At 60.2% G+C, this 17,808-nt stretch overlaps 2 protein-coding genes across 4 annotated transcripts; both read left to right on the forward strand.

Moving 5' to 3' along the window:
- The first annotated feature begins 356 nt into the window (after window positions 1–356).
- PHF13 (PHD finger protein 13) lies at window positions 357–8,232 on the forward strand. Its single transcript, XM_042996670.1, is given in 5 exon segments — window positions 357–727; window positions 3,137–3,238; window positions 4,506–5,040; window positions 5,559–5,611; window positions 5,613–8,232. Coding segments are annotated over 5 exon segments (903 nt in total). The 5' UTR covers window positions 357–688; the 3' UTR covers window positions 5,787–8,232.
- Window positions 8,233–9,180: 948 nt separating this feature from the next.
- Window positions 9,181–17,185, forward strand: THAP3 (THAP domain containing 3). 3 transcript variants are annotated; one of them, XM_042994823.1, is made up of 5 exons: window positions 9,181–9,294; window positions 12,285–12,477; window positions 15,503–15,565; window positions 15,927–16,025; window positions 16,433–17,185. In XM_042994823.1, exons 1-5 carry the CDS (start codon window positions 9,221–9,223, stop codon window positions 16,562–16,564), a joined length of 561 nt encoding a protein of 186 aa, XP_042850757.1. In that variant the 5' UTR covers window positions 9,181–9,220; the 3' UTR covers window positions 16,565–17,185. The 3 variants fall into 3 exon arrangements, with proteins under 3 accessions (XP_042850757.1, XP_042850755.1, XP_042850756.1); XM_042994821.1 differs by having other exon boundaries at window positions 16,304–17,182; XM_042994822.1 differs by lacking the exon at window positions 15,503–15,565 and having other exon boundaries at window positions 16,304–17,184.
- Window positions 17,186–17,808: the final 623 nt, after the last annotated feature.

The following is a 17,808-nucleotide window of genomic DNA, read 5'->3' on the forward strand; positions in this document are numbered from 1 at the left end:
CCTGGTCCAAAGCCGTCAGCCCCGCCCCCACCCGCCGAGGCGACCCCCGCCCCCGCGGAGACCGCGGCGCTACCGCTCGCGCCGCCCCTCCCCCACCGCCGAGCCGGAGCAAGCCTCCGCACCTCCCCCGCTCCGGCAGCCTCAGGTCCCGGAGACACCGCCCCCAGAAACCGGGCAGTCGCCGCGGAGCTCTATGGGGGTTGTAGTCCGCGAGGAGGCCTTTGTGCGCCTTAGAGGCCGAGCTGGGACCACTACTCCCACAATGCCCCGCGCCCGCCCCCGCGCCTTTGGCTTCCCGTCGCCCACAGACTACATCTCCCGACAGCCCTCGCGGCTCTCCCGCCCTCCCTCCCGAGACACGAGCCGAACTGGGCGTCAGGTCGGGGAGCGGGTCGGGTTCCCGCTCGCCGCCGCCACCGCCCCCCGCAGCGACTCTCCCGCCTCTCCCGCCGCGCCGGCCGCAGGAGCTGCATCGCCAACTCTGCTCGGCCGTGGAGCCGCCGGCCCGGGAGCACAGAGCCCGGGACGCAACACGCCGAACCCCTCATCACCTCCAGCCGGGGCGACCCCTCCCGGGTCCGCCCTCGTTCTGCGCTGCCGCCGGAGCCCCCAGCCCTGAGCGGCTCCGCGGCCCGGCGCCCGCATCCCGGCCCCTGCACTCCCGTAGCCGCCGCCCCCCACCCTGAACATGGACTCCGACTCTTGCGCCGCCGCCTTCCACCCGGAGGTGAGTGAGGGCTGCGTCCGGATCGCCCCTGACCACCCCCACTCCAGTCCTGGCGCTCCCCGCAGCCGGACCCCCGCCGGCCCAGCGCCGCCCTCCCCTCCCCCGGCCTTCCCTCGTCGCCCCCTTGGGCGCTCAACCCCGCCCCCCACTCGGGCCCGCGCCCGGTCCTCCCAGCCGGCCCTCGTCTCGGCGTCCCTCCCGCGGGCGTCCGCGTCTTCCCGGCGCCCGCTTCCCTCGGGTCGCCGCGCCCACCCCTCCCCGGCCTCGCGTAGCCCCGGGACCTGTCTGCGCCCCCGGCCCCTCCCCGCCGGCTTGGCTTACTCCTTCCCCGCCCCCGGGGACTCGGTCCCAGCCGCCGCCTCGCGTTCCCGCTTCTCGGACGAGCCCCCTCCCCCCCTCCCGGAGGGGCTCGCGGTCCCCCTCGGACCGGGACTCCGCTCCGCGCGCCCCCGCCTGCTCCCTTAATCCCCAGGGCCCGGTAGTCCGCGCCCCGCCCCCTGACTCCCGCGCGGCCCCCGCCCCCTCCGGCTCCGGGGGCCTACTCCTGCCGGGTCCCCACCCCCGCAAACACCCGAATCGAGCCCCCCGCCCTCCGCGCGCTCTCCTCCCCCTCCGGGGCCCCCGCCCCCCGGCCGCGGGCTCTCTCGCCCCGCCCCGGCTCCCCCTCCTTCCGGGGATCGGCCCTCGGTTCTCCCGGGCGGCCCCTCCGGCGCCCCCGCCTCGGTCCCCTCTCGCTCCCGAGGTCCGCCGGGCTCGGGTGCGGGTCCCAGCTCGAGCGGGTGGGGGAGGCGGCGCCGGGCGCGTTGGCTCGTCGCGCTGCCGCCTTGGGGGTTCGCGGGGCCCACCAGCCCCGGACCCCGAATCCCGCCCGGCCTCCCGCGCCCCCTCCCCCGCGGGATGGGCCCCGCACCTTCCGGGGCCGAGTGTCGGCGGGGGGCGGCTTCCGCGGAGGGCGGGGAGGGGGCCGCACCGCCATCTGCTTTTCCTAAAGGCGGCGGGGCGGCGAGGCGGGCGGGCGCGGTGGGGGCGGCGCGGGTCCCTCCGCCCCGGGCCCGAGGGCGCCGCCGCCTTGCGCTCCGCGTCCAGGCCCCTGACCCACTTTTGCGCGTTCCCCGCCGAAATAAAAGTTCGCCCCGAGAGTTTGAGGGCCGAGGGCCGCGGCCCTCCCACCGTGGCCGGAGCGCGGGCGGTCAGTGCTTCCCGGGGATGGGGGCAGGGTCTCTGCGCTGCAGGAAATGCCGGGTACCTCTCTGAGGCCGGTGCTCCGCCGACCTGCGCGCCCCTCGGGTCCCAGCGGCGGGGTGGGGGGGAGCGGGGGGGGCGGAGGGGGCGGAGGGGGTCTGCTAGAACCAAGTTGAAAAAATAAGCGGAGCCTTCGGAAGGAAACCTGCGGGCGGCGCGCCGGTGCCGCGCCGCTTTCTGGGCCCTCCGTCCTGGGGAGGGGCTGGGCTGGGTCCAGGAACCCACCCCCCAGCTTCCTGTCCCGCTTTCACCCTAGCAGGGTAGGGGGTCCCTGGGTTCTGGAAATGGGAGCGGAGCACGTAAGGATGGGGTTGGGATGGGTGCTAAAATGCCTGAAGGAAATCTTGGTAAATAAGCTAGCCGAATAAACCAAAATAAAGGAGAGTTGTTTTGCTTTTTAGCAAATAAGGGTTTTCTCCCCGAGCTGCTCTTTTTCGGGGAGAAAACCCCTTCTTGTTAAGGACGTTTCTAGATTGAATGGAGACAGGACACACAAGCCAAAATCCTCTAGTATTTCATCCAGTATTTCTTCTCCCTGCAAGTTAAGCCTAGCAAGAACGTTCCTGGTTTAATTTCTGAGTCGGGGAGCATTTGGGTGCTGGCCCCCTGGACGCTGGGTGTTGCAGCAGCGGAGGGCCGAGCGGAAGTGGCCTCTCCTGGAGGAGAGCGCCCAGGAGGAGGAGGAGTTCCTCCCTGGCTGGGGAGGGGTCAGACCTGAGTTGAGTTCTGAAGGGTAAGAAGTAGTTGACTTTGAAATCACTTAAAAATATTTGGATTCCAGCTGCAGCTGGAGTTTATTTTCAAAATGGAAAATCTGTAGCAAAAGCACAATTATTAGAGCTCCTGATAGGCCTGCAGACAGTGATAATGTTGGAAAATGCCACAGGAGCACAAGAAATAGACTCTTGTGCGTGTTGTTATCTGCCCACCAGTGCCCCAGTGTTTGCCCTTGGCAAAACACCACAATACCCTTCTTTCAGTCTCCTGAGTACAGTGCTATTTCTCGGACCCAAACCTACCTTATCTTGTTTCTGGAGCGTTTGTAAATCTAGCCGTGTATTTTCAAGTGGTTGACAAGAACATCTCCAGCTGGCTTAGTTTTGTTTCTGTGGTTCCATCTCCAAGTGCCTACTTTCAATCACACCCCGTTTTCTCGCCTGCTAACAGGAGTGCTCCCCCAGTTACAAGAGGCGCAGGACTGTGGAGGATTTCAACAAATTCTGCACCTTTGTCTTGGCCTACGCTGGCTACATTCCTTATCCGAAGGAGGTAATCTTCAGGGCCACCCTTCTTGCTGGCAGTGAAGCCAGTGGCAGGGTGGGGGTCTGGAACGGGTGGGGTGGGGGGACTTCAGACGGCTGTCAGGTAGAAATCTTTCTCGGAAACTTAGACCTGTCTGGGAGGTGGTTTCTAAAACTCGGATAGAAAACATAGGCTTGTCTAGAAATGATTTAATGAACTTTAAGCGTTCGCTTGCAAATAACATGTTTCACGTCCGCCCGCTCTGAATGTCCGGTGCGGATGCAGTGCCTACAGTGGCCGAGCGGCATTCTTGGTCTTTATGATCTATGAGACAGGTGCTGTTATTTGTCCCCATTTTAAAGACGAAGACGCTGGGGCACTCCTCGCCCTGGGTTCCAGGCTAATTACAGTGGCAGAGCCTGGGGTTCAGCCGGACGGTTAGGCCCGGTCTACACTGTTCTTCTGGTGAGCAGCTCTCCACTTGCTTTGCACGCCATGTTACAGTGTCTTCAGGGACTTGTGGCCCAAATCCCCTGTGTTTTAAGGGATTTCTTTTCTCCTTGCTAAGTAACTAACGGGCAGGACTGAGGACCACCATGGTCATGGTGTTCAGGTTTGTATTAGACAGGTCTCAAAAGAAAGGAAAGTTTATTAAGAGGTCAGAGTCCAGCATTGGCTTATCGTTTCTGTTTGCCGTGGACGTGGATAAGTGTGTCTTTTGTACCACGCAGAATGTTGCCACTGTTTGTAAATAAAATGCTTGACTGGTCTGAAGGAACCACAGAGATTAGCTCATGGCTTTGGGGCCATGATTACCTACTTTGATTTTGCAGTATTTGGGGGGATGTCTCCAGTTTTGAAGAAGAGTGTCAGGAAACTCCCAAAACTAATTTAAATTCGCTTAATTAAAAAAAAAAAATACACCCTTGGGAGCACAAACAGACAGGAGATATTACAATCGGGGAAAGATAAGGGGGTTTGAGAGGGTGTCCTTGGCACTTTTCTAGATACTTACTGGGCATCGAATGAGTTCCTGGCTCTGGTCCAGGGGCTGAGGGTTCAGCAAGAGGAGGTTTTCCTCCTCGGGGGTTAACGTTCTATCTGGAAGGTCACGGTAAAGTGCTCATGACACCATTCCTAAAGAGTACTGCCTGTGAGAGCCGAGAAGGCCACGGTTCTGATAGCCCTGGTCTGTGGGCCTGACCTGGCTGCGACACTCTGCCCGTGGCCAGCTCTTGTTGCCGGGGACCGGCCGAAACACTCGGACCCCACGCCTGTGCTTCTGTCCTTTCAGGAGCTCCCTTTGAGGAGCAGCCCCAGCCCTGCCAACAGCACCGCTGGTACCATCGACAGTGACGGCTGGGACGCTGGTTTCACCGACATGGCGTCCGCGGTACCCTTGCCGGTCTCTGACCGCTGCTTTGGCCACCTGCAGCCGAGCCTCCTGCAGCGAGCCAAGCCCAGTAACTTCTTGCTGGACAGAAAGAAAACGGACAAGCTGAAGAAGAAGAAGAAGAGGAAGCGGAGGGACAGTGATGTGCCTGTGAAGGAGGGGTACATGGGGAGCTTGCTGAAGCTGGAAGCCGCTGACCCATATGTAGAGACCCCCACAAGTCCCGCCCTGCAGGATATCCCCCAGGCTCCCGGCGACCCCTGCTCGGGCTGGGACTCTGACACTCCTTCCAGTGGATCTTGTGTCACGGTGTCACCCGATCAGGTCAAAGAAATAAAGACTGAAGGCAAACGGACTATTGTCCGGCAGGGAAAGCAGGTGGTGTTCCGGGACGAGGACAGCACCGGCAATGACGAGGACATAATGGTGGACTCGGGTGAGTGGTCCCCGGAGGAGTGCCACGCGAGTGGCTGGTGGTCCGAAGAGCAGGGGATGGAGGCAGGAGTTTTGGAACGGTCCCTTCCTGGCAGTGTGACAGCAGAGTGTGCCCCGCCATCTCTAGGGAGGAAGGGAGAAGAAGGTGGACACTGAGATGTTTAGGAAGTGGTGGGGGAGGGGGTGATTGCGGCTGGAGACAGCTGAGATTCCAGGACAGGCCTCCAAATACAAAAACAATCTAGCTTCTAAGTCCACCTCTCGTGGTTAATTCCCGGTGCCACACATTTCAGTGGCTTCGTTCACGCATTTGCTCCGCTTTCAGAGAGGGGAGCACTGCCTAGGGCCCTGCCGGTCTGATAGCCCTGCCCTTAGTGCAAGTTGAAGTCCGTGCATTTGGTGAACATCAGGCTTGACTGCACTCAGCTGCCTGGACCCACTGGAGGAGCGGGTGGGATGGGGAGGGGTCGCAGGAAGGTTCTTCCCCTCCCCTTACATGTGTCTCCCTCCCCTTTTCAGATGACGACTCCTGGGACCTCGTCACCTGCTTCTGCATGAAACCGTTCGCCGGCCCGCCCTATGATTGAGTGTAACGAGTGCCACACCTGGATTCACCTGTCCTGTGCGAAAATCCGGAAATCCAATGTTCCGGAAGTGTTTGTCTGCCAGAAGTGCCGGGACTCCAAGTTCGACATCCGCCGCTCCAACCGTTCTCGGATGGGCTCACGGAAACTGTTTCTGGACTGACTGTCGGTGCGCGAGGAGACCACGGGCGAGGAATCGGAAGGGACGATGGGCTTTTTGGCCCGTCTCTTAGTTGAGCACAGAACTCTCAGCTCTGGTGCGGGCAGACCCCTGCCATTCAGGTGCCTAAGCAAAAGGACAGGCTGTCCAAGGTATACCCTGTATATAGCCAGTGACTGAATAAAATCCTCGTTGGCCAAAGCTGCTGCCAGAGCCGTGTTCTCTGCAGTGGAGGTGGACTCAACACTCAAGTACAGTGGGTTTGGTTCAGCTGAAAAGGAGGGTACGTGGTAGTGGCGAACCCTTGCTGTCATTTTGTTAACAAGCTCCCTCCGTTGGGAACGGGTGCGAGCTGTTACCCGCTTCCGCTGTCTCGGGAGAGGAGATGTTCGGTTTCCCGGGCCTGTTAGTGAACAGCCATACGTGTAAGCTTTCTCTCGAGTGTAAGTCTTTGACCATAAGTGTCTGTACAGCAACCATCAAGCTGCCCCAACCTTCGTGGTCTGCCCTCTCTCCCTGCTGTGGTTGCTGCTGTCGTCCACCCCCCCCCCACTGCTGGCTGCCAGCTAGAGTCCTCTGGTCTTGCTCTGGGAGGAGCCCTGGGGCGGGGGCCAGCTAACGATCCCTAGGTTTCCTTCTGTTTGTTAAAAGGGACAGTATGTGGCCACTTCTCGGTGGAAAAGGGGTTGGTTGGGGGGGGTTGAGGTGGCCCGTGTTCATAACTCAGTTTCCTGTTTTGCACGATGTAAAAAACCTGTCTTTTTGCACGATATAGCCAAAAGTATTGGCAGTTTTCTGCCTGGGTGCCCTTTTCGGTTGGTGGATGAGGTCCTGGGGTGCCCGGCAAGCTGTTCTCCAGCGAGAGGGCCCTTGGATTCGGTCCTCCTCTTTCCCTCACCTTACTCCAGTAGCAGCAGGAAGGTTAGGCAGTCACTGGGGAATGGTGTTCCTCTACATAATGAGGTAAGGAAAACTTGAGGGGAGGCCTCTCCTGTGGTTGATTCTCAGTATGCTCTCACACAGGCTGGCCCGCTGGTTCCACGGGGCAAGGTTAGGATTTGAAGCCTTTTTTTTTTTTTTTTTTTTTTTTGGTTTGAATTGGTGTGTGAGTGATAGGGTAACATTGGTCTCCAGGAATATACCATCGGACGGTGCAGACTTCCTTAGATCTGAACCAGGACCCTGGACTGGGGAAACTCCTGTGCAGGCCAGCTCTGGAGAAGCCAGGGAGTTTGCGCCTGCAGCTCCACAGGGCCCTGCTCAAGGGCAGGGGACACTGGTGGCTCTGGGGCCTGGAGGGAGAGGAAGGCTTCCGCTTTCTCCGAAGTTGACAGTGCTCTTGAGCAGTTCAAACACTCTTCTCAAAAATGTTTTTTTCTGTAAATGGATGGGTGTGTTTTCATACACATTGTTTCTTGTGAAGCATGAAAAGGGAAGGATGCCCGACTTGGTGGGTCATACTTACATTTACAGTGGGGGTGGACCCCCCCAGTCTCTCTGTGGGGGGGGGGTTGTCTCCATGTGGCACCCTTGTGTCGGGGACTCTATTTGTATTCTCTCCCTTAGGCACAGTGGGGGGAGGTTGAACTCGAATTGGCTAATCAGAGCCCATTTTCTGTGCTAGTATCTTTCATGCTTCACCAGCCAACTGCCTTTTGTTTTGTTTTGTATTCTGTTGCGCATATTAACACAGAAATAGAAATAGTTTCTGAAACCTAGTTTATTGTGAAGATCCCCAAGGGGGAAGTTCTGCTGTAGAGAAAAATAGTGAGAAGCGGGCTTAGAACCAGCCTTCTCCCCAGACAGCTGTCTGGCTCTGATGAGGGCAAACGTCCAGGAAAAGTCGGAGAGGAATTTGCCAAAGATCTGCCCCATGACATTGCCTGTCCAGTGTCTTCACCATGAGAATAGCCAAAGTTCCAAAGTGTTTTTTTTTTCTTTTTTTTAAAACTCCACAAAGTTTTAAAAGTGCGTTTAAGAATACGTGTGATTTTACAGTGGGACTACCAGCCTGGGCGATTGCTGTGTTGCTTTTAGAAGGTTCAATGCCTGGTGACGCCTCTGGAAGGTACTTAATGCTCATTTTGATGTGTTTCCTTCATTTCCTTTTTGTTCTTTTAACAGATCGATCTATCCCTGTGGGTGGTGTCTAGGAAGTCAAGACACCTTGGTTTTTGTGTTAGATTGAGCTGGGCAGCTGCAATCAGCTTTATGCAAATTAGGCATGGCCCATCTAGGGGCTCCTGGTTGGTGGCTGATAAAGGGAGGGGAGGGAAAGATGTCACCCCAAAAGTAAGCCCCTCGCATTGGCATTGGCCAGGCCAGACACTTAACATCGTTTACATGGTTCTGTGTAATTATAAAGTTTATGTGTATAAAGCGAAGCTGTTTCTGTGAAACTGTATATTTTGTAAATAAATATATTGCTACTTTGAGGTTCCTGACTAGCTTCAGGTGTTTGTTTTCTGTGCTGAAGGGCGTAGCTGTGGCTGCCCCCTCCCTCCCCCACGATGATCACACAGAGACTTGGGGAGGTGAAGCCTGAGTTTGGTTTGGCAGGATGAAAAGTGCCCACAACGCTTCATATACCTCTCTAGTAAATTCTCCAGAAACAAACCGCAGTATGAATAGCTTTCACCGTTTCATCACACTGTGTGCATCAGCCTGAATCCCCGTGAGTGGCTACCTGCTTTGTAAAAACTGCAGCCTCCCGTGAGGTTCTGCAAGTGGGTTTGCAGTCTCCCAGGGGTGCTCATCCTGTCCCTTTACGCTCTGGGGTCCCCATAGCCTGCTCCTTCTGTCCGCTGTGTCTGCCTACCTCTAACAGACCCAACTGGTGGTCAACTAGTACCTCCAGTGACTTTTGAGCAGCCCAAATCTACGTTATTAACACCTGTTAAAACCTTAGAAATGCTGGCCAGCTTGGGCCGCGAGCCCTTCTCTGGTTTCCAGGTGTCCAAGGCTGTTTGGTGGGTGTGTCTTGATTCTTCAAAGCAAGGAGGTGAGGACCACGGGCTTTTTCGCGAATGGGTGGAACTTGCACCCGCGGCGCTTTTGGGGCGTCGGGCCTGAGCTGGGTCCGGGCGCACCCCCTTGACGGGGCACCCCGGAGCCCACCCGACTCTAGCGAGGCGGGCGGCAGAGAGAGCTCACGAGGCGATGGCCCAGGAGCCGAGCAGGGGCAGGCCCGCCTCCGCCTCCCGGCGGTCCCGCCCCGCTCCCTGGCTCCACCCCGTCCACAGCCCAGCTCTTGTCCGCGGGCCGGGCAGTGCCCTGCAGGCCCCGCCTCGCCACGGTCCCCTCACTGCCCGCTGGCCCCGCCCCGCCCCGCCCGCAGGCCAGGCTTCTCCCCGCAGGCCCCGCCCCGCTCTCTGGCTCCGCCCCACAGGCCCGACGCCGCCATCTTTGTTAGGGGCACCTGGGTCTGGTGTCTGGCGATGCCGAAGTCGTGCGCGGCCCGGCAGTGCTGCAACCGCTACAGCAGCCGCAGGAAGCAGCTCACCTTCCACCGGTGAGGGGCGGGGGCGCCGTGGGGCGCGGGGGCCCGGCCGCCGACACCCCTCGCCCGTCCGACCGGCCGCGACCCCCCCGCCGGAGCCCAAGGCCTGGCGCGCTGGGCGGGGACGCCGGAGCCTCTGCCCGGCAGCCGGAGAGGCCCGAGGGCGTGTAGCGGGGCCCTTCGCAGAGGGGCCGGCGGCCCGGGGACCGGCGGGGTCACCGGCGGCCCTGTGCCGCCTTGGCCGGCCTCGGCGCGTGGGGAGACTGTCGGAGAGGCTGAGCAACCTGCTGAGGGCGCATCGGGAAGGTCTCGAGCAGAGGGGTCCGGCGTGGGCCGCCCCTCCCCAGGCCGCGCCCCGCAGCCCCTAGCACCCTCTGCAGTTCTGGTGCCTGTCGCCCCCGGGACTTGGTCTTGTTCGCGGGTGCATCCTGGAGCTTAGGTGCTCAGTGTGTACTGGCTGAATGCATTTCCAAATGAATGAGTGATGGTGACGGCCATCGGGTTTGCCTTGAGCTGGCCCCTTCTTAGCCCCGGCCAGACCTCCTGTCGTGAAGGGAGGGTGGCGTGCGGGAGCGAGAACGCTCCAGGGTGTCGGGGGAGTGGGGTCTGTCGCCGCGCTCGCAGCGTGTCGGGCCTGGTGGGGTACCGGCTCCCTGCCCAGGAGAGCTCAGGTTCCAGCCACTGCCCGTGTTTGTGCTGCCTTTCGAGCACGACCCCGGGGCCAGCTGGGCACACTCTGCCCCCACTTCCTTTCCTATTATCATTCTCCTTTTCAAAGTAAATCTTTTTATTGAAGCGTAAGACCTACAGAAAAGCGCACAAATCGTCCGCAGTCCGGCCCTTTCCACGAAGTGAACGTGGCGTCACTGCTGTGATTCATAATCTCACCAGCCCCTAGGGAACCCCCAGCCGCACCCCCTCCCTCCCCTCCTTCCCTCTCATCCCCAGGGGTGACCCATATCCTGCCATCTGTCAGCGTGGGGCGCTTTGGGCTGTTTTGAACTTCACACGTGGACTCCACTGTGCTTTTCTTGCGTCTCCTGCTCTGCTCGCCGCTGGCTGTGAGCCGCCCGCATGGAGTGCGGTGCCTTCCTCTCCGTCTGGAGCAGCGCTCCGCTGAACGAATATACCAGAATTGACCTGTTCTACAAGGAAGGGCATTTGGGTGCCTCCGGTTTTTGGCCATTTCAAGCACGTCACCGTAGACGTTGCCGGGACAGGTCTTCCCCGCGCCCGTATCTGTTCCTTTCAGCCGGGCTTACGCCTGGAGTGGACTTGGTCCGATTCTCTCTCCAACTCATTGAGGCTCTTGCCGCGGCCACTCCCACAAAAGTGCCCTGCCAGGTCCCCAGTAGCCCTTGGTGGCGGCCATCCTCATCTGCAGCATTTGGCCCAGCTGACCACTGACCCCCGTGACACTCTCCCACTTGGCTTCTAGGGCACCCCATGCCCTCTTCCTCTGTCACAGTGTCCCTTCTCAGACTCCTTTGCTGGGTCCTCCTCATTTCCAACACTAGCCTTGGAGCCCTTCGGGGTGAGGGCCGAGGTCTTGTACCCTCCCCATCCCCTCTTACTCCCCAGGGCTCCGATCTCTCCCAGGCTTATGGCTTTACCACCCTTTACATGGGGATGGCCCCCACATTGACATACGTCTTCTGACACGTGTCCCCCAGCACTCCAGCGGGGACATGTAAGAGGCGCCTCACGTTTAACAGTTAACATAGAGAACCAAAATTCTGGTCCCCCAAACCTGCCCCCTTCCCTCTACAGTACCTCCCTCTCCCATCTTAATCCATGAAACTCCTTCCTTCTCTTTATTTTATGCCCCACAGGCAAACCTTGCCACACAGCTTTCAAAATACATCCCAGCTCTGCCTGCCTGTCACCGCTCTGCTGACATCCTGGTCCCGGTCACCAGGTGCCCTCCCTCTGCCATCACCCTCTGCCCACAGCCCCCACCCCCCTCCCACCAACTGCCCACCTGCCAGCCAAGCCTGCCTCTGACCACAGCCCCATCCCGGTGCCTTTGCTCTTAGCCCTTCCCTCACATATCCACGGGCTCACGCTCCTGCTTCCTTCCGCCTCTGCTCAAAGGCCGCACGGTGAGGACCTTCCCAAGGGCTGGGTGGGCGCTGTGTTACATTCAGACCTTATCCTTTTTTTTAAGTCGATTTTGAGGTGGAGTGAGGGGCAGAGAGTGAGAGGGAGAGAGAGAATCCCAGCCGAGCTCTGTTCAGCACAGAGACCGATGCGGGGCTCGAACTCATGAACCGTGAGATCATGCCCTCAGCCAGAATCAAGAGTCAGATGCCGAACCGACTGGGCCACGCAGGTGCCCCTCGACCTAGTCCTTTCCTTCCGAGTGGCCAGCCGGGGCCTGAGAGCTGTGGTCAAGGCCCCGGGGGCCGTGCCGCTGCCGCTCAGGGGCCCCTCCGCGCCGGCTGAGAGCTCTGGCCAGAGCACGGAGGGCGGCCGCATGTGCAGCGGCAGAGGGGGTCAGGGGCTGTGTGGGCAGAGACTTAGAGAGAGAGGGACTGGGGCACTTTCACGAACAGCATCACCTCACGTCTTAGGAAGCCTTCCTGACCACTTCCTACTCTTTATTCCTACACAGTCCAGATCTGTTTGGTTGACCGTCTGTTTTCCTATTCTCGAAGGTTGGCTCTATGAGGGTGGGACTGTCCTATTCATTCCTCCCTCCCAGTGCCCGGGGCAGGGCCGCACGTGGCACGCTCCTGAGGGAGCTCACATGGGCTCACCTTGCAAGTATATACCCTCAGAAGGTTTTCTGGCCACGTTCATGACCCCAGGTTTCCTACTAACGATGCCATAACCGGCCCTGACAGAAGCCTCCAGAAACTGGATGTGGTTTAACAGAGTGAGATTACGGGATTTTCCAAGCTGTCTGCTAAAATACCTCGTGGGATTTTCAGAGTTCAGAAGTCTACAGGGCCCACATCAGCTTTGCAAGTTCCTTCCTGTCTCCCTCCTTTGCCTCCTAGGTTCCCGTTCAGCCGCCCGGAGCTGCTGAAGGAATGGGTGCTGAACATTGGCCGGGGCAACTTCAAGCCCAAGCAGCACACGGTCATCTGCTCCGAGCACTTCCGACCTGAGTGCTTCAGCGCCTTTGGAAACCGCAAAAACCTGAAGCAGAATGCCGTGCCCACGGTGTTTGCCTTTCAGGACGCCGCACAGGTGAGCACACGGGGGACCGCCCAGCACGCGGGGTGGGGGCGTTCGCAGGGCCAGCAAAGGTGGAGGCTGAGAACGAGCGAGCACAGTGCTGTCAGGCCTCCAGGGTTCAGAGCCCAGGGGCCCTGCTGGTCGTGACCTTTGCTTTAGGTAATTTGCAGTTTGGAGCCCCTTTAAAAATGGATCACGCTTGGGGCGCCTGGGTGGCCGAATTGGTCAGGCGTCCGACTTCGGCTCAGGCCGTGATCTCATGACCTGTGGGTTTGAGCCCCCACATCGGGCTCTGCAGTGAGCGTGGCGCCTGCCTGGGATTCTCTCTCTCCCTCTCTCTGCCCCTCCCCCGCTCTCGCTTTCTCTCTCTCAAAAATAAATAAAAACTTAAAAACAAGTATATATACGTATATATATATATATATATATATATATACGTATATATATCAATCTTTGCGACCAGAAGCTGTTGAAGCAGCTGACTGGTGGGTGTGCCGAAAAGCTTGGTCCTCGATGCGTTTCACGTGTGCTGGGCTTGAGGCCGCACGGCGAGGACCTTCCCAGGGCTGGGTGGCCGCTGTGTTACATTCAGACCTCACCCTTTTGTTTTTTTTTTTTAAGTTGATTTTGAGATGGGGCGAGGGGCAGAGAGTGAGAGGGAGAGAGAGAATCCCAGCCGGGCTCTGTTCAGCACAGAGACCGACGCGGGGCTCGAACTCATGAACCGTGAGATCATGCCCTCAGCCAGAATCAAGAGTCAGATGCCGAACCGACTGGGCCACGCAGGTGCCCCTCGACCTAGTCCTTTCCTTCCGAGCGGCCAGCCGGGGCCTGAGAGCTGTGGTCAAGGCCCCGGGGGCCGTGCCGCTGCCGCTCAGGGGCCCCCCCGCGCCGGCTGAGAGCTCTGGCCAGGGCACGGAGGGCGGCGGCAGGTGCAGCGGCGGAGGGGGTCAGGGGCTGTGTGGGCGGAGACGTAGAGAGAGAGGGACTGGGGGACACGCTCGCCAACAGCATCGGCTCGGGCCGGTCGGGGGGTGGCAGGGGCCGGATGGTGCCGGGCCTGAATAGACCGTGGCTTGTTGGGGGAGGCGAGTGGGGACGCGGCTGTGGCAGGCTCCCTCCGGCCGGGGCCTGTGGTGTCGCAGGAAGGTGCAGGTGGTCGCGAGAGCACGTGGGCTCTGCAGACCCAGGAGGTGGGGCGGGGGGGGGGGGGGGGGCGGCGCTTGCCGAGCCCCTGGAGGGTGGGGCTCCCGGATGAGGCGGGCCCTGTGCACCTGGAGTTTGATTTCCCGGCCAGACACCGAAGGGCCGTGTCTGGTGGCGCGGGACGTGCAGGTTCGGCTCAGGAGAGAGCTCGCCGACCGTGGGACGTCGCGGCCACGAGGGGGATTATACTGAACCAAGTAAATCCCAGGGGTGTCCCGAGTCCCGGAGTGTGGGCCGCACAGCGGGCACCTGTGTGCGCCGGGAAGGCAGGGTCGCGGCGGAGCAGAGCCGAGGCCGACCCGACCGCTACGCGTGCAGCGGCTGCTCCCGGGAGGAGGAGCGCGAGGGAGGGGAGTTGCGGGGTGAGGACGTGTGAGCCCGTGTGCGGCCGTGTGCCCGGCGAGCCCCGCGTCGGGGCCTCTGCCCTCACGTGCCCTGGAGGGACCTCCCGGCCGCCGTGTCCGTTGCCCCCCACTGGCCTGCCTTCCCTTTGGGCCGGCTCCCTCGGGCACCTCCACCAGCTGCCGCACTCGGCTGAGGGCAGGGATTTGTTTCACCAAGAATGTGGCCTGAACAGACTAGGTTCTTTCCTTCTAAGTTTATTTTGACAGAGTGAGCGAGAGCGCGAGCTGGCATGAGCGGGGGGTGGTGGTGGGGGTGGGGAGGGAATCCCAAGCAGGCTCCAGGCTCATCACGGAGCTGACGCGGGGCTCGAACTCACGAACCCCGAGGTCATGACCTGAGCCAAAACGAAGAGGCAGACGCTTAACCGACTGGGCCACCCAGGCGCCCCACAAAGTAGGTTCTCCATGCGTGTCTGTTTTTTTGTTATTTCAGCATGGAAGGCCGTTTATTGTTGTTTGATATATATTCAATTTTGACTGGTAAGAACACTTAACGTGTGATCTACTCTCTTGACAGACGTAAAAAAAAATTTTTTTTTTTAACGTTTATTTAATTTTGAGACAGAGACAGAGCACAAGCAGGGGGAGGTGCAGAGAGAGAGGGAGACATAGAATCCAAAGCAGGTGCCAGGCTCCGAGGTGTCAGCACAGAGCCCGACGTGGGGCTCGAACCCACGAAGCATGAGATCACGACCTGAGCTGAAGTCGGACGCTTAACTGACTGGGCCACCCAGGCGCCCCTTGGACAAACTTTTGAATGTACAACAGAGTACTGTTAACCACGGCACGATGTTTGTGCAGCAGAGTCCAGAATTTCGTCATTTTGCTTGACCGAAACTTTGTGCCCTCTGATCAGTCACCTTCTCCGTCAGTGCGTGTCGCTGATGGGAGTTTGACAGCTTCGCACGCGTTTGTGGTAAAAGGTTTGCCCCTGAAGTGACATTACAGTTTAAAGCTCGGGGGACGTCTGTGAGCCTGCCCCTGGGTGCTGTCCGTGCCCGGGGCCGGAAGCTAGCGTGGGCAGCTGGTTCTGGCCCCGTGGCCGGTGGCTCGGCTCCGCGGACGCCCCGGGACTGGCCGCAGGCCCTGAGTCGGATGTTGTCTCCTACGTGGCTGCCACTCAATGAGCCAAATGTGAGTCACCTACTACCACGCGCCTAGCATGTCAGGCCCTGGGGTGACACGTAGGAATTCGGTCTGTGGCTTCACGGGGCCTGTCCGTGGGCCTCTGACCTAAGATTCGGGGAGAGAGAGAGAGACAGAGGTGGTGACGACAGCTGGGCCGGGTTCAGAGCGTCGTTTGAACACTCAGGGCTGAGCAGCGGGGACAGATGCACGCGGCCGGGCGCCCGGTGGGGTTCTCGGGGTCTCCTCGGCCTCCCAGGAGCAGAGTCCGGGGCCTGTGTCCACTGCTCTGTCTCTTGCAGCTGGTGAGGGAGAACACGGACCCGGCCGGTGGGGGTGCAGATGCGGACCCGGAGAAGGAGGAGGTGAGTCCGCGCTGGCACCCCCAAGTCAGGACCCCGGCCTCGACGGGGACACTGCGCGGCAGCACCTGCCCCCGGGCTGGCCTGCAGGGGTCTGTCGCGCGCTCCGCAGAAGCCAGGGTTGAGGATTCCAGGTTTTCCTAGAAAAGGGGAGGCGGAGCCTCCCGGGCCTCCTTCCTGTCTCACTGCGAGCATGGCGAGCATGTGGGCGTGGCTCGTGCCCGATTTCCGAGGGTCCGAGTCCAGGCCCGGAGGGGCAGGCTGGCTGTTCACTGTTTGCACCGGTCCCCTGGCCGCGGCCGTCCCCCGGGACGGCGTGAGGGGATCCCGGGTGTGCTGCCCGCTTCCGCCCTGCTGTCCCTAGGTGGTCTCCGAGGCGGGGCCCGCGGAGTGTGGCCCGGGGAGGAAGACGGACGCTGCCCTCGAAGCGCTGCCCCCGCACGCTGGCGGCCCCGTAGAACAGGTAAGATGCGGGGCCCTGGTACGAAGGCAGCGTGTGGTCGCTCGGGCTCCGCACGGGGGTGGGGGATCCCTTCAAACAGAAAGAAGCAATCCGGTCCCCAAGTGGGAGCCCCACAGCCTGTGGCCCCGATCTCGGACCCTCCGAGTAGAATGGGCAGGTGGGGACGTCAGGGGTGCTGTGGCATCGAGGGCCGGGCCGGGCCGGGCCGTGTCCCCGCCCGCCACGGCCCCGGCTCTCGGCCCTGGGACCCGCCTCGCCTTCACGCGCTGTGTCCTCAGGTCTCGCCGCAGAGACCGCAGGGAAGCCAGGCGCCTGGTCAGCCGGCCAGCCCCGCACAGCCGTCCGATCACAGCTACGCCCTTTTGGACTTAGATGCGCTAAAAAAAAAACTCTTCCTGACTCTGAAGGAAAACGAGAAGCTCCGAAAACGCTTGAAGGCTCAGAGGCTGGTGATACAGAGGATGTCCAGCCGCCTCCGCGCCCACAGAGCGGGCCAGCCGGGACTCCAGGCCAGGCCGCCGCCAGAGCAGCAGAGCTGAGCCGCACGGCCGGGCTTTCCTGTCGGAGCCTCTCTGGGGGGTGGGACGGTGGCTGTGGGGCGCTGGCCGCGGACCTTTCAGTCCTGCCGCTGACAGGCAAAGGGACAGTGAGGCGTGCCGGGTCAAGCCCGTGGTGAGGAGCCCGGGCCACCTCAGGGGAAGTTTAGTGGCATCAGCCCAGGACAGGGCGGGACCGTGATCGAGAGGAGCTCGGTGCTCCCGGAGGTGACAGCTGTCCTTTCGACAAAAGCTTGGGTGGGGGGTCTTCAGAGCCACTGCACGGGGCGCCCCCGCTGGGGAGGAAGTGCACTTCCTGGCGGGGCAGCTGGGCCCAGGCCCTCGGTCACCTGGAGGACGGCGGCTCCGAGTGGCCGGGACCCGCCTCCGAGATCAGGCGTGCCTCCTTCCTCCCTTGCCCGGCCCGGTCTGAGCGAACGACAAAATAAAGTGTCTTCCTACGCCACCGGTCTTCCTTCTTTACTTGAAAACCAGTGTAGGAGTTCTGTTTCCCGAGAGCCTAGGTTACACCAGTTTGCTTTCACAGTCGACCTGCATCAGTACCTGCTTTCGCTGACCTAAAGAGGTCGGAGGAGGATTTCCACTCTCGCGAGAAAAGGCGAAAAGCAGAACTAGCGACCGCTGTTGGTTCTGCACCGGGCACTGCCGGGCCCCTTCCCCGGGAGCGAAGCTCGGCTTCGAGCTGCCGAGCACCCGGCTGTCTGCGAGCCTCTGTGCTTCAGCTCGATTTTATGCGTCCGTTAGTAAGATGTGGCCTAAAGTATCTGAAAAACCTGGGATGGTTTTTTTGCACCTGGGAATGCTCAGAACGTTTCCTACAAACGAACAGTAATTGCCTCTTCGCTTTATGCCATTGTGGCTTGAGGAAGGTTTCACAGGAGGGCTCTGAGGGCTCTGTGTTCAGAGCGGTGGGAAGGGACCTGGAGGCGCTGGCTGGAGGCCCTCTCTCCTCCCGTCCTTTGTGGCTGCTGAGAAGACCGACTTCGTGTTTCCTGTTGAAGCGCAGGAAGGGCAGGGCATGACCCCTTTGGCTATGAAAAAAGGTGACTTTAATAAAAACAAAACCAAACAAAAACCACAACAAATGGGAAAACGATCCTAAGTGATGTCCTGACTCCCATTTATCTATCGGGCAAATGTCTAATGTGTAAAACTGAATCATGGCTTCAAGTTCGGCCTCACGGTTAAAAAAGTAGTTAAAAGGGTACCCGGGTGGCTCAGCAGGT

The sequence above is a fragment of the Panthera tigris genome, chromosome C1 (assembly GCF_018350195.1).
Source record: "Panthera tigris isolate Pti1 chromosome C1, P.tigris_Pti1_mat1.1, whole genome shotgun sequence".
In the NCBI taxonomy this organism is placed as follows: Eukaryota; Metazoa; Chordata; class Mammalia; order Carnivora; family Felidae; genus Panthera; species Panthera tigris.